The sequence below is a fragment of the Python bivittatus genome, unplaced genomic scaffold, assembly GCF_059951505.1.
Source record: "Python bivittatus isolate LINGU-HERP-01145 unplaced genomic scaffold, Pbiv_v1 ctg000020_np1212, whole genome shotgun sequence".
Taxonomy (NCBI): Eukaryota; Metazoa; Chordata; class Lepidosauria; order Squamata; family Pythonidae; genus Python; species Python bivittatus.
The window spans coordinates 106,030,133-106,044,577 of record NW_028277030.1 but is presented as its reverse complement, the minus strand read 5'-3'; the positions used below and the strand labels follow the sequence as shown (position 1 = coordinate 106,044,577).

The window sequence follows — 14,445 nt, the reverse complement described above, 5'->3', positions numbered from 1 at the left end:
ATTAGTTAATATCACCACTGAATCATCCAGTCATACAACTGGAAAAGGTCTCAATGGTCATCAGATCCAGTAATATCTTGCTTCTGTGCAGAAGGCTGTTCCTCCACATACAATATTTCAAAAGTCAAATTTACAGTGCTTCTGATTTTTATATCACCTCTAGATATTTCAGAAGGGAATGTGTGAATATAACTCTATTCTACAATAAGTAAAAGAGTAACATGGAAAATATAAGAATTCAAAGGGTGCTAATTCAAAAGATTACATGGGAACCAGTGCAACACACCAGTGCATCATTCCTCTTATTCAAAATATCTGTCAAGCAATTAAAATCTAGAGCACCTGATGGATGCTTCTTGCCCCCAGTTACCAAACCTGAGCCAAAAGAAAGTGATGAAACTGTTATGTTAATGCTAAAACATGGTGGCATTTCAAGTTGGCAGTTTTGAGACACTGAATCACCAGCTTGCTCTTTGTTCCCCCCAAATGGTTTTCCTCGAATAAAATGGCACTAACAACAGTAGTACAAATATGCTGCAGACCCCCCCTCCAGTGTTGTTGCAGAGCAGAGTGGTGCAAAACAATCTGAAGAAGTGTTTTGCTTGGCTAACTGATGAAGCCCAGCACCTATTTAAAAATCTGCTTGGCCGTTCTCCTAAGGGTGTGCTTTGCAACTGGTTATATCTCCCATGGTAGCCATTTTGCAAGAGCTCCATTTTGGATATTCTCAAAACTCTAAATGTGCCCCCAAAGCCAAAAATGGAGGACTAGTAGATAGGACTGATAGGATAGGTATTGTATTCTTGGACTTTCAAAATGCTTTCAAAAAATCTACCACCAAAGGCTCTAAACAGACATGCACGTAGAACATAGATCTGGTGAAAAAACTGAAACAGTTATGGTTTCTGTTATGCTGAGGCAGTGAGCTAGTGCCTTTTGCTTGGGAGAGCAGACAGGATGCCCTTTCCCAGCCTTGCAGTGATAGCAGACCTGCTCTAGACCCCAGATCTTCCTGGGCACAAAGGAGCACCTTCCTCCAAAACAGGTTTAATTTATTTCCCTTATCCCTCCAAAAAAGGTTTAATTAATATCTGTTGAATTTTGGAATGCACAAGGTCCACAATCATTGTTAACTTCGTATACATTTCAATTTTTAAATTAATCATAGTTAAAGTTTAAATAAGTTCAGAATACATCCAGAGGAAGAGGAAAGAATGGGGGGAAATGAAAGAGAGGGTGCTATCTAAATGCTTTTTGTATAATGCTTTTCTTTTTCTGTTTTTTTTTAATTCTTTCATTACAATATCAAAAGAAGAAGAGAAAGAAACAACTTTAAATGTTTACAAAATATTGATTGCAATTATCAGTTATTACTGACTAGCCAGTTTATATTTTAATCTGTAAGCTTGTATGTGTGGAGCCAGTCTGGTGTAATGATGAAGGAGCTGGACTAGAAACTGGGAGACTGCAAGTTCTAGTCCTGGCTTAGGCCCAAAGCCAGCTGGGTGACCTTGGGCCAGTCCCTCTCTCTCAGCCCTAGGAAGGAGGCAATGGCAAACCACTTCTGAAAAACCTTGCCAAGAAAATTGCAGGAGGCATCTGCCAGGAGTCAAAATGACTTGAAGGCACAACTTTCAAGTGTGTACATGACATACTATTATACTTTCCAGTTTCTATATTTTAACTAAGAAATATGTAAATATTTTAACATGTCACTATTATATGTATTTGTAATTTACTCGTGTGCTTGGTTTGGGAAAAGCTGTACAAAACATTTTTTTTCCACACACAGCACACCAAAAATTAGAATGAACATTGGTTATGGGAGAATGTAAAAAGTGAGATTTCCCCAAAGCTCTTTTTCCAGACAATGCTTTTCATTTGTTTCTAAATGATGTGGAATTAGGGATGAGCGGTCAGGTGCTAATATTTGCAGATTATTGAGGAACATAAAATAAAAAAAATGGACTGTGAATGATTCAGAAGATTCAGGACCAATAAAAGGAAGTGCTTCTTTACAAGGCACATAGTTACATTACTGAATTTTTTTCCACCGGATGTCAAGACCAGCATTGTAGGTCCCCATTCTGTAAGAGCCTGAGATTTCATTTCATCAGTTCAGTTCTATGCATTATTCTTTGATGACTATATACCTCTTCATCCATTCTTCTAGCCAAAGTAGTCTTAACTGTTTCCAGAAATGCAAACAAGGTCCCAGAGCAAACTTCTGGGAAAGGCAAATGCAGCAAAGTCAAATCGAAAGAAATGGCAAAGCCTTTTCTTCTGCACAAGGGATAATTCACTGAACATCTGTTCTTCTAGCCAGTTATATGTCCACTGAAGCTTGGAGTCCATGAACTCAGGCATCTGAATGTTATCTGGAAATCCAGTCCGGAGCATCAAATAGTGTACTTCATTGCCCAGAAACCCATACATTATGATATAATCATATTGAACAAGACATGGACGGCATAGCTTGACTAATGGTGTCCACTCAACACTGGCATTCTTGGACCCACTGTATAAGATGTAGTGAATGAACTCTTTGAAGGTTAGATTGTCTGCTAACCCATGCATATAAGCAGAAATAAGTCTCTGGAAAGGATCCCTAATGAAAATCACTTTTGTATAGGTTTTAAGCAGAGTCTCCATTGATGTCAACTTATATTCACTCAAGGCCTTTTCATTACCAAAGTCCTGGTGATAAGGGACAGGCACCTGCAATGTGACATTTTCTTTCTCCAGTATCAGTTCCAACAGCTGTTCCCACTCTTCTACCCCAGTAGCTGGTATTTTGCAGTACAGGAAATTCAGTTTGTTATTCACTGCAATAGAAGAGAGTGCCTGGGAAGCTTCCTGTTGGGTAGGAGGAAGTTTAGCGAGCTTGCCTTTTTTCCTGCAAAAAGACCGCAATGTCTTTTTTCTGACCTGTTGAATATGTAGCAGAGCATCAAATGTGAGGGGTACATCAATCTCCTCTTTGACGGTCAGATGGTCTGTAAGCATAGGATGGGAAAAGTTATCATGTTCAATCAGCTGCATGATAACATTTGTCCCTCTAGTTCTAACAAGGGTCTTGTGGCCATAGGGACACTTGTGACTGCAAGCCTCCCCTTTTTTTTGTAGTCTCTGCCAATTGTGCCACTGAATAACCAGCAACTTTGTTCCCTGACTTTTGGGGACAAGCAACTTACACAAATTATTTTATAGGATTTGATATGGGCTTAACATAGCTTTTTCCAAAACAACTTTATCTTACACCAAACTAGAAAAAGACCCCAAACCCATGTCCCCTCCCATATATGTCATATGGCCCCACCCACATCTGACACAGACCCCATTCAACATCCTGCCTTCCCCAAAGGGTAATGCAAAACCCCAGGCACAGTGCTAGCTGTGCATGGCGGGGGGGTTGCTGTTCATTTTTTCTCCTCCTCCACCAATTGCTAATCAAGTAATGAACATGTGATATAAATACCTATTGGATGTGTTTATTTCAATGCTATCCTAGAGCAGTAAAATTACATTTTTTATATTATTAAGATACTTTTTGAAAAGGAAGAGGAGGAAACAACTGAGTATAAGTTACTCTAGTACTATTGTTTGTTTGTTATGTGTTACCAGGTCATTAAAGTTAATCCTATGCTCCTAGAATTCATTGCCACTATTAATAAACTATAACAGATATTTGTCTGTATAAAAAGAGAAAGAGAATACTACAGCTTTGAAGAGATGATTTTCCAGTTAAGCCATAATTGTTAAAGAGACAGTTAACTTTTGATTTAGTAAATTTATTAAAATTTATTAAAATTTCACTGGCCTTCATTGTAAGACACCTGCTAAATATCTTAATTCTAAGAACATAGGAAGGTGCCTATTTTATATTTCTTCAACATACATAACCAGGTCAGTTAAAGATCCTATTTGGTTAGGGTTTCTTTTTTTCACAATTGAGCATGTTGTGTGAACCCAACCCAGGTTATTAATTTAGGGTTTAGTGTATTATCTGAACCTAGAAAATAACTCAATAACTAGGCTAAGCATATTGCGTGCATGCAGTCACTGAACTGAATCATAGGTCAGTCTAACATCTCTGGGCCATGACTAGGAGCTGGGGGGAATGTTTGTTTGTTTGTTTGTTTGTTTATATTCTTTTTCTTTCTGAAGGTTGTGTATCCTGCTTTCTCCAGAGATTTAAGACAGATTATAGAAAGGTTAAACACAAACCCATAACGTTGCCTAAAACATGCTTTGGACACCCCAATACCAATGGTATATTACCAGCAGACACCAAATAGTTCAACATTAAGTTCCTTTCTTTGGCAGTCTCTGGGGATTATTGTTTGGTGAGTGAATGCTAGTTACACTTTTTTTAAAAAGAGAATTGCTAGTTTTTCACCAAGTTACATTTCCCAGAATTTGGGAAGAAAGCAAAAATAGTTAAAACAGCATGAATTCTATCTAGATCTGTACTGTAGATAACATCGATGTGTGGGTTTCCCCCCAACATTTGCAAAGAATGGGTTGCTGGGTTCCATGCAATGGACACAAGATATGCATTTGCCCAAATCCCCTATTCTAAATTATTACGAAAGAAAAGATTCTGTAATGCACTGGAACAATGTCTTTGGCTAGGTGAGGCAGCTTAGTGTTGCTTTCAGATCAGGGATGGGAGAGATATCTTACCTTGCTGCTGAGGTGTAGAGAGAAGATGGTGCCACCATAACAGGGAAATAAAGCCTAGAAAAGTTAAGATGATGGCTCGAGGGAGAAAGCGCATTATCTTGTCTGTCCGACCAAAGGGACAGCTGCTAAGGAAAGCAGACAAAAAAACATTTGAAGTACTGTCCACAAAAATGTTCTTGGATGTTTATTCTGGGCTGCAATGATATGAGAATAAGGTTAAAGTACTGTTTGAACATGCCTGGGCTTTGCTTGCTGATATAGCTGTGACCAACAATCAAAGGAAAAAAAACCTATTCCATGCTATACCGCTGTATTTCTGAACACAACCACATTCAGCTTCAACAAAAAGGCCCCTTTTCTCAAATCTTGTGAACTCATGCAAACTACTTGCAGATATCAATGTGTGACTAAACGCTGATAAATCTAGGAAGAAGGACAACATATTTTAACAAATGAATCCAGGGAATAGAGTTTTCTCTGTAAGTCAGAACTTGGGCAGAAGCAGAGAGCTGTGGCTTTCCTCTGGGGAGACCACTGTTACTTGAATATGCTCTTTAAGGGCCCTTGCTGCAAAATGATGCCGTGTGATCAAAGACCCAATGGCTTCCCTAAGCTGAAATGTAAAGGGTTTACAGGAGTATTTCTCAACCTGGACAACTTGAAGACGTGTGGACTTCAGCTCCTGAATTCCTCAGCCAGCCACCTTCCAAATATGGTGGATTACAATTCTTATTTTCCTCAGTGAGAATGGCTAGACAAACTGGAAGATATTGTACGGAGAGCCCAGAGAGAGGGAAGATTGGTTTGCAAGTGAGATTTTTGGTAGCAAGTCCTTCAAAGAAGTAACCATGTTCCTTTAAGCAACTAGCTTCAAAAACTTTGGTAGAGGCAGTGTGTTGATCCCTTAATGGAAATAGAAAGTTTCTATATAAACTCACCTAGTACGAAGGAGTGTAGAAAGACAGCAAGGAACAAGAATAACTTAAGTAGACATATCAAAATAAAAAGGACTTTAATTAATCATTACTTTCTTAAGTTCCATTAATTTCACGGAGGTCATCTATGGCTGACTAACCCAATTAATAATATTTTTATGTATACCAAGGACCAAACTGGAAGCCCATTTGCACGAATAGAACTCAACTAGCATTTTTATACCTCCCCCTCCCTCCCATATTAATACCTTTAATTGTATGCATAATGAGCACTTTGTTGCAACTATGTATCTATCTGTATACTACTAAAACTCTCATGTCTGCAACCTTCAACTGGGTAAAATGGTGCATCAAAGGGCAACAATTTTTGAACCAAGGTACTTCAAATGGGCTAGCTTACAGAATGTATCCAAAATCTGGGACTCATTACTCCCATGGGATTGAAATTTGGGACATTTTGGCAGCTTCAGCACTGCTACAGTCAGCCCAGGTCATGTGATCATCATGGGTGTATCCCTGACCTCTTTCCAACCTCCCTGTGTCCCCTACTCCCAGTTGGCTGGCAACAAGGCCTGACAGATGAGCAGCGATTGGCTGCTTTGGAAATGAGGCAGAAATTTGAAATATCTTAATGGCAATGGGCTTTGAGGGAAGGATGAGGCAGCAACTTGGATGCCTTCTGGCGAGGTAGGGCTGGTGGGGAGGTGCTGGTGGTCAACAGGTGAACTCTCTTCCTTCCTTGAGGGAGGAACCCTTGGGGACATGCCAGAATGGGGAGTGGGGGTACAGTTTTCCTCACAGTTTGTGGGTCCCTTTGTTCCACCTTCCCCCCAGCAAAGTGGCAGGCAGTCTCACAGGTCAGCTGAGGAGGAGGAGAAGGAGGCTTCACTGGGGCTCTCCTGAGGGTTGTGAGTGGGTGGCAAACGGTGCAAGCCTATATTATATATGGGAGGGAGGGAGGGAGGGAAGAAGGAAGACTTCTGATGCTCCCTGCCAGCTTCCCACAAGAACATTCAATGGGGAAGCTGGCAGCAAGTCAAAAATCACTCTTACTCCCACTGCTTTTTTGCCCTTGGTCATTCTGTTTCTCTGTTTAGGTAAAGAAATATCTCTGAAACTATGACCCAAATAACAAATGTAATTTTGGAGAGCTTCTGAGTGAGGGAATGGCGAGCTAAGATGTCTCTGAAAGAGCAGGGATGACGCTGTGACCAAGACCAACAGACTTGGCAACAAGCCGAGACCAATGGAACCTCAATGGATAAGGAGAGATGAGAGATCATTCACTTGCACTCAGGATGGCTGGCCCTTGCAAGGAGACTGCAGGATATTGGTTGGCTTGGGTTTGAGCACCAGGAGAAGAGGAAAGCCATCAAGCTCTCAACCACAGTGGAGCCTATATGGACACTGGGTTCATCAAACCTCACTTTCTAAGCACCTTTGGAATATAACTGTTTTAAAGTTAAAAGAGATCTTCCAAGCAACAAGTCTGAAAAACTACCGGGTGAGTGATCCATTCCAGAATAAAGGAAAAAAATTAACCAACAATTTAAAGAATTTAAAGAATGCAAAGTATAGGGCAAAAAGCTAGATAAAAATTTAATTTAAGAAAGTTTAAAATTAACTAAGAGACCAGACAAATTTGAAATATTTGATTTAATATTTGAAATATTGTGACCTTTGCTTTAAGCCTTTTGAAATAATTAAAAGCAAAACAATACCTTCATGGGAACGTAAATTGTTTAATCTTTCAGGAAAGAGATGATTGGCTGATTTTTTAAAACTAAGAAGCAAAAGAAATTTAACACAGACTATGCAATTACAGAAAAGAGACACTAGAGGGGATTAAAGATTCCAGGTAGAGAAAAAGAAAGAAAAGAAAGGCCTGTTTTCTACTTCTGAATTTGATGGCCAGGAGAGAAATTTGCAAAAATGACAGAAGAAGAAATGAAAGATGTGAAGGAGAATAATTTGGAAGAATTTACACATTGACAGAATGAAGAGGTAAAACAAACCCCAGTCTATGCAGAAATACCAGAAAATAAAATAGAAGTTGTGGACTATAATACAGAGATGAAAACTAAAGCTAAATACTAACTAAAATGAGAAGTGAAGAGATGAACAACAACCTTGGTAATGACTCATTACTGGGTTTACAAAAGAGGGCTGTAAAAACTGTGAAAAAACTCCTCAGATGGGAGAAAGAAAATTTGGATGGAGACCAAATCCTATAACAGCATGTCAATGAAGCAAAGATTAAGAATGTTAGGAGCAAAAGAAAGGAATTAATAAATAATAAATAGATATAAAGTTGACCTGTTTGATCCGGGTTAAAACAAGGAATACTTTTATAAAGTTCTGGGAATCCTTTATGGACTTTTTGCTGATATTGGACAGAAAGGTTAATGATGTTTGGATTTGTGGATGGATAAGGGTTGAGAGATGGGAAGAAGTGATTTATGTAACGTAATATCAAAGGGGGTAGAAAAAAATGCTACATTTGCTTGTACTTGTAAACAATATTGGAAGTCACTCCTTTATTTTTCTTTTGTTTTCTTTTCTTTTTCTTCTTTTTCTTCTCTTTTTCTTTCTGCACTTTTTTCCCCTTCTTTCTATACTTTTCTTTCTCTTTGATTTTGGTTTGTGTTATCTTTTACTATTGTTAACATCTTAAATGAAAAAAAAATATATAAAAAAACAAATGTAGTTTTGGAGTAGAACTGGGAAGATGTAGGCTCACACGACCATGAAAGTCACTAAGTAACTTTGAAACAATCACGATCTCATAACAAATTTAGGCTGTATTTGCATGAAGTAGCCAACCATCCTCACACTAGGTTGTACTACCAACAAAGGCCATGTGGTTAGTTTATGGTTTAGTGTCTTGTGTATAGGGCCTTGGTGAACTGAGTGGACGTTTTGTAAATATGAGGCTACAAAAATGCGGGCAACCACTAGATCAGGGCTTCTCAATCTCAGCAACTTTAAGATGGGTGGACTTCAACTCCCAGAATTCCCCAGCCAGCCATCTTAAAGTTGCTGAGGTTGAGGAACCCTGCACTAGATGACAGCAAAAAGACATGTAACATTAACTCTTTGTTGTCATTTGGTGGCCATCCAGAGTATGGTAGCCCAGAGCTGCAAGTACTAGACATGTGACATCTGAAAACAGCTAATTGTTACAAGAATAGAATGGGAAGTAACAAAATAAACCACACCAAGCTATTTGAAAAAATATGGAGCAAAGGTAATAAACTAAGGCTCTTTGCCATATAATGGTTATGTTCATTTATCAATGATTAACTTCTCTTCTATTGGATGATTAACTTAAACTCTCCTTCCTGATATTACCACAATTTTCTGAGTTTGCATTACACACTGAACCATAAATGACACAGGCCAGGTTTGCACAACAAGCTTATGCTATTTGGCAGTTTTAGGCTTGTTGTGCGAACAAGGAAGTGCTTACTTTTGCCATGGAAATGCTTATGATCTCTTCTGTGTTTCTTTGATGTTTTCATTAGAAGATGTTACTTACTGGATACATGGTGGGGATACCCCCATGTCTCTGTGTGGACTTAGGGAGGCTTAAGGATAACTGAGATATATATCAAAGTTCATGGTGGATCTGTAAAGCAGCTTTCCTCTTACAACATACTTCTTGTAAACAGCTGAATCACCCTTTTCCTTCCTGTCACGCTCATAAACTCTCTGCCTCCATTCAACATAATAAAACACTTCAGATTGTCAAGTATGTTATGATCATTTAACATCCTTACCTGGGAATAGGTCTTAGTTCAGTGATAATTATTTGTGAACAAACAAACAGCTTAAGAACCAATATTTTCTTCTGTTCCCTGCTGCAAAATTCTCATCAATGAAAGGAGGAGGAGAACAGAGGAGAATATTAGAATTGGGCTGGATAGAAAGGTTTTCTTGCTAATAGCCTTAAAGAAGCCAGATATTATCTCTGTGAATTATTTAGTTTCTTGGGTTTATTTTTAACAGTAATTATGGTATGAAAATAATGGAGGGATGGCATTGCTCAGCTTGGAATGTTATCAAGGCATCAGGACTGTAAGAAAATTCCTCTAAGTTCCCTTCCATCTTCACTTTCATCCAGTCATCTGGCAACTGGTGGAAGAGAGCACATCAAGGCTTGTAGATGGTATTTGATATTTAGTATGCTACAGAAGTTACAACCAAGTGAAAAAAGGACACTCATTCATTTTCTTTATAATTAGATTTCTAATCAGTAAGTATTCAGTTGTCAATTATTTGTCAGCTAAAGTTTTGATTTGAAATTCATTTTTTAAGATGGTGCCAAGGAAGGGAATGTGGTACAGGAGGTAGTAGTGAACATTTTGTAATTTTTTTTAAGTAAAAGGAAGCTAGTGAAAGTTTGCTGAATGGAGAGGAAGTGAGCAGAGAGGAAGAGTGAGCACTGAGCGAAGAGCGTTTGGAAGGATTCTGGGTTGGAGTGGAGACTAGGGATTCCTGGGGACAAGATGGTGGAGAGTGGTAGTGAAGGAATCAGAGTGGACATTGTTGGGAATACTCAATATATTTATCCTAAGCAGCCTTCCAGATATTTTGGGATTGCTACTCCTGGAATGTTGAGGTGAAAATTCTGACTCTTGTAGTCAGCTCATATTTGAATGATGCCAGGCTTGGTTAAAGCACTAAAGTCACATCCCACAGGAATTTCAAAGAGGATTTGATTGGTGAATATGATACACTTTCTTCATCCAAATCTGAGGACTTTATTTCATCTCAATTCCTAACATAATTTTTTGTTAGGAAAACATTGAAAGGAACAGTGGGGTTGTACATCATCACAATATGGATTTGGCATCAAGTTCTTCCCCACACTTGAAAATTGCTATATGTCCCCAAATTAATTTCACATTTTAATATATAAAAATTAAAAGTTCTCCTCTCATCCCTATGGGTGGTATGTGTCTTCCTCAATCTCGGGTCCTCTACCAAAGGGCTGGGAATTTGAGGGTTCTGTGCAGTATCTTAGCTGTTCCTAGCACTGCACTCTTCTGGACAGAGAGCTCTGATGTTTTTCCTGGGATCTGTTGGAACCACTCCTAGCTTAGAAGTACCCCCTCTCATTAGGTCTACTGTTGTAGTAGAATTCCATCAATTCCAAGTTCTCTTGTCTGATCCATGTATGGTTTGTTCCAGTAGCCCACTTATCATCAGATTGTCCTGGTTCCCCAACATCTGATGTGGACCTTGTTAATCTGGGCAACATCCGAGCTGGCATGGCTCTCTTAGTTCATGTCGCTGTCATATTTGAGGTAGGCAGGTAAAGCGTTAGGGGGTCTTTGCCCAAGGCCCCCTAGTGGTAAGGTAGGTACCAGCCAGGATTTGAACCCCGGTCTCCTGCATCAAAGGCGGTGCTCTAACCACTATGGCATTCAGCCGCTGCCTGGATATTTATCATATATATATATATATATATATATATAAATCTGTCACCACCAATCTCATTGAAAAGTAACTCTGGGCGGTTTACAAAGGAGATATTTCCTATTTCTCTATCCTCGTTTCCCAAATTCTGCAAATTTCTTCTTCAACCAAGGGATGAGATGGAATGACTTTTATTAGGATCTTTTACTCTTAATTGCAAACTGCCAAGAGTCATTGGAAGTCAAGCAGTCTATAAATTGTATAAATAAATAAATAAAATAAGAGGATTTGCTAATGCAAAGTCTTCATCATCCAGCATCCCATCCTTACTGATATCACCAGTGTCTGTATCTTACCCAACATTGTGTTATACAGCTTGAATCTCACTATCTCCTTTTTGGCTTTAATGCCAGGAATGACAAAGTGAAGTGCAGAATATCTTCTGCTTGTTCACTAAAGCCATGTCCATTTAGGCCACGCAGGTGCCTTCCAAGGCTCCTCCTTTCATCACCTAAGTAGCTGTCTAGGTCTTCTCCTGGCATAGCATCACCATCAGCTGTGCAGTGTCATTGGTCCACTATGACATTTAGCCATTTTACTTTATTAGCTACTGGAGGTTGCTGAAATCCTGACCCTGCAGCTGCTCCTGAAAGATACATGTTGGAGAGCCGGGGGGGGGGGCATTTTTTGGTGACCATTTAATATAAAATATCACACTAGTGTTTCTCATCCTTGGCAACTTGAAGACGTGAATTTCAGCTCCCAGAATTCACCAGCCAGCATGGGGAAGTTGAAGTCCACATGTCTTCAAGTTGCCAAGGTTGAGAAACACTGATCTGTACTGACTGTTGGTTGAACCTATATGCTTCAACTAGCTGCAAGTCCCCAAACATCAGTACGCACACAGAGCCACCAACCCAGTTGTCAGAGATGAAACCACATTGTCCTCATAAGCAAAGGCTAACATGATAAAAGGCTTTGCCTGTTCCAGCAGCTTTTGATCTCTGCAATTCTCCAGCTAGTCAAAATATTTGAAATGTCCCATTATAGGCTAAGAGCTTTCCATCTGTTTCATACAGAGCTAGCTAATTGTTTTGAGAAGGAAACAACCAGAAACAGGCACTTATAGATTATAGTTCATTATTAATGTACACAAGCAGCAATATCAGTCTCCACCAAAAAATACGGTTTTTATACTGCTTGTTGAGGGTACTAAGAAGTTCTGATTGGCTCAAGAGGCTATTAGGCTAAGATAGATTCTTACTGGCAGCCTGTGTGTAGACAAGCTCCTTTGGCTCCATACAACAGAGATGGAGGTATTAATATCTAACCATTTTCTTCTCAGCTGAGCAGCAGTTAATATTTAAAATGATCCTCTTTTGAAAAAGTGATCAAATATAAAGCTAAACTACTCCAATGTTTTTCTTGTATGATCTTTTTTTCATGGGAAGACCTTACTGGTCAAGTTAGGCTAGCAGCTGTGATCTATGCAAGGTATACACATCAAAGAGCCTTAAATTAAAAATCAGGTCTTTTGGAACACTGCTGTCTTGTGCCTGGCCATTAAACTTAGTGGGGGAAAAAAGGTCATCCGTTTGTGAGGCCAGACCAACAGCTACAAGATATGTTTTATGGGTTGTTTTTCTGGTGCTGCAGTTATGACCCTCCCTGTCAACTGAGAGCTGGGAGAAATTTTTGCTCCAGTTAGTTTTTAAAGTATGATTTTAATATGCTACTGCTGACCTTAGATTTTATTGCTGTTTGACTTTTTTCATCGTCTGATTCTGTATTATTTACTGAAATGAGGACATGCATGTTTTTATTCTTTTGCAATGTATTTTATTTTCTATTTCACTTTAAGTAGAAAAATAAAATGAGAGTTGTATGCCTAACTAAACCAAAGTAAATAGCATCTTAGCTCTTTCACTTCTTGGGGTTTGGGCATCTGTCAAAACAGGTTCTGATCCCTCAAAGTTTATGCCACAGTGCATGTTTATAATCTTAAGAAATACTACGACATTAATGTTTTTATCACAACAAATCAACTTGGCTGCCCTGGAATTGGGAAGATTTGTTTCAGAATAATTTGAAGGCAAAAAGTAGGTTATCTTTTGAGAAAGATCATTCCATCGAAACCCAAATGTTCCCGTAGAGGCAGCAGAAAAGCCCCACTTATTCACTGTGGGTGAAATAGTACAAGTGTCAACATCCCTACTTGATTGATTGATTGATTGATTGATTGAATTTATATAGCCATCCATCTCACTGGCATGTGACTTTGGGTGGTGTACACAAAACAAAACTAAACAATCAGTATAAATTATCCATTGAAACAGTTAAAGACAATTTAAAAATATAATAACGAAAGTCTGGGAAGAATGCGATCAAACTTATAAAAGCCATTCAATGGGCTCCATGCTTCCATCGGATCTCCAGGCCCAATGACAAAACCAAGTTTTGAGGGCCTTCTGGAAGGCCAACAGGGTTGGGGCAACCTCACCTTGAGGGGAATGATGTTCTAGAGGGCAGGTGCCATGGCAGAAAAGGCTTTCCTCCTGGGCCCCGTCAAATGAAGCTTCTTGGCTGACAGGACCCCCAACATGCATCTCCTGCCAGACCTGATGGGATGGGTGGATGTAATTGGGGTGAGGCTTTCCCACAAATAACCTGGGCCCATGCCATGTAGGGCTTTAAAGGCCACCACCAGCACCTTGAATTGGACCTGGAAGGAAACTGGTAACCAATGCAGCTCATGGAGGAGAGATGTAACATATGCTGTTCTTGGGGCACACATAACTGCCCATATTGCTACATTTTGCACCAGCTGAAGCTGCTGGATACTCTTTAAGGGCAGCCCCACCTATAGCATGTTACAGTAGTCCATTTGGGAGGTGACTAGGGCATGAGTGACTGAGAGTAAAGCTTCCCTATCCAGGAAAGAGTGCATCTGGTATACAACATGAAGCTGTGCAAAGGCTCACCTGGCCATGACTGCTACCTGCTCTTTGAGCAGAAGTTGTGAGTCCAGAAAAAGCCCCAGATTGCACACTGGGTCTGTTTGGGGCAGTGAAACTCCATCCAGCACCAAAGATGGTAAATCCTCAGATATGGAAGGCCCCAAAACTCAAAGCCACTCAGTCTTGCCAGGGTTGAGCTGAAGCCTGTTGCTCCCCATCCAGAACCCCACAGTCTCTAGGCACCGAGAAAGGACATCAACAGCATCACTTAGCTCATCAGGGGCAGAGATGTATAACTGGGTATCATCAACATATTGATGGTACCTCACCCCATGGTGATAGATGATCTCACCCAGCAGCTTCATGTAGATGTTAAATAGGAGTGGAGAGAGCACTTAGCCCTGTGGAACCCCAAAGAGAAGGGGCTGAGAACTGGACCTCTTACT

The 14,445-nt window shown here is 39.7% G+C and overlaps 1 protein-coding gene across 1 annotated transcript; it reads right to left on the bottom strand.

Moving 5' to 3' along the window:
• Positions 1 to 206: 206 nt before the first annotated feature.
• Positions 207 to 4,828, bottom strand: LOC112540412 (carbohydrate sulfotransferase 9-like). Its single transcript, XM_025165405.2, has 2 exons — positions 4,687 to 4,828; positions 207 to 2,996 (listed from the first exon to the last, which is right to left on the bottom strand). The coding sequence occupies exons 1-2, from the start codon at positions 4,778 to 4,780 to the stop codon at positions 2,185 to 2,187; spliced, it is 906 nt and encodes a 301-aa protein (XP_025021173.1). The 5' UTR covers positions 4,781 to 4,828; the 3' UTR covers positions 207 to 2,184.
• Positions 4,829 to 14,445: the final 9,617 nt, after the last annotated feature.

Bases quoted from the DNA above. Each gene is read 5' to 3' on its own strand.
- LOC112540412 (XM_025165405.2), bottom strand. From the start codon at position 4,780: ATGCGCTTTCTCCCTCGAGCCATCATCTTAACTTTTCTAGGCTTTATT. The intron at 2,997-4,686 runs GTAAGATATCTC...CTATGCTTACAG, and splicing joins CTCTACACCTCAGCAGCAAG to ACCATCTGACCGTCAAAGAG.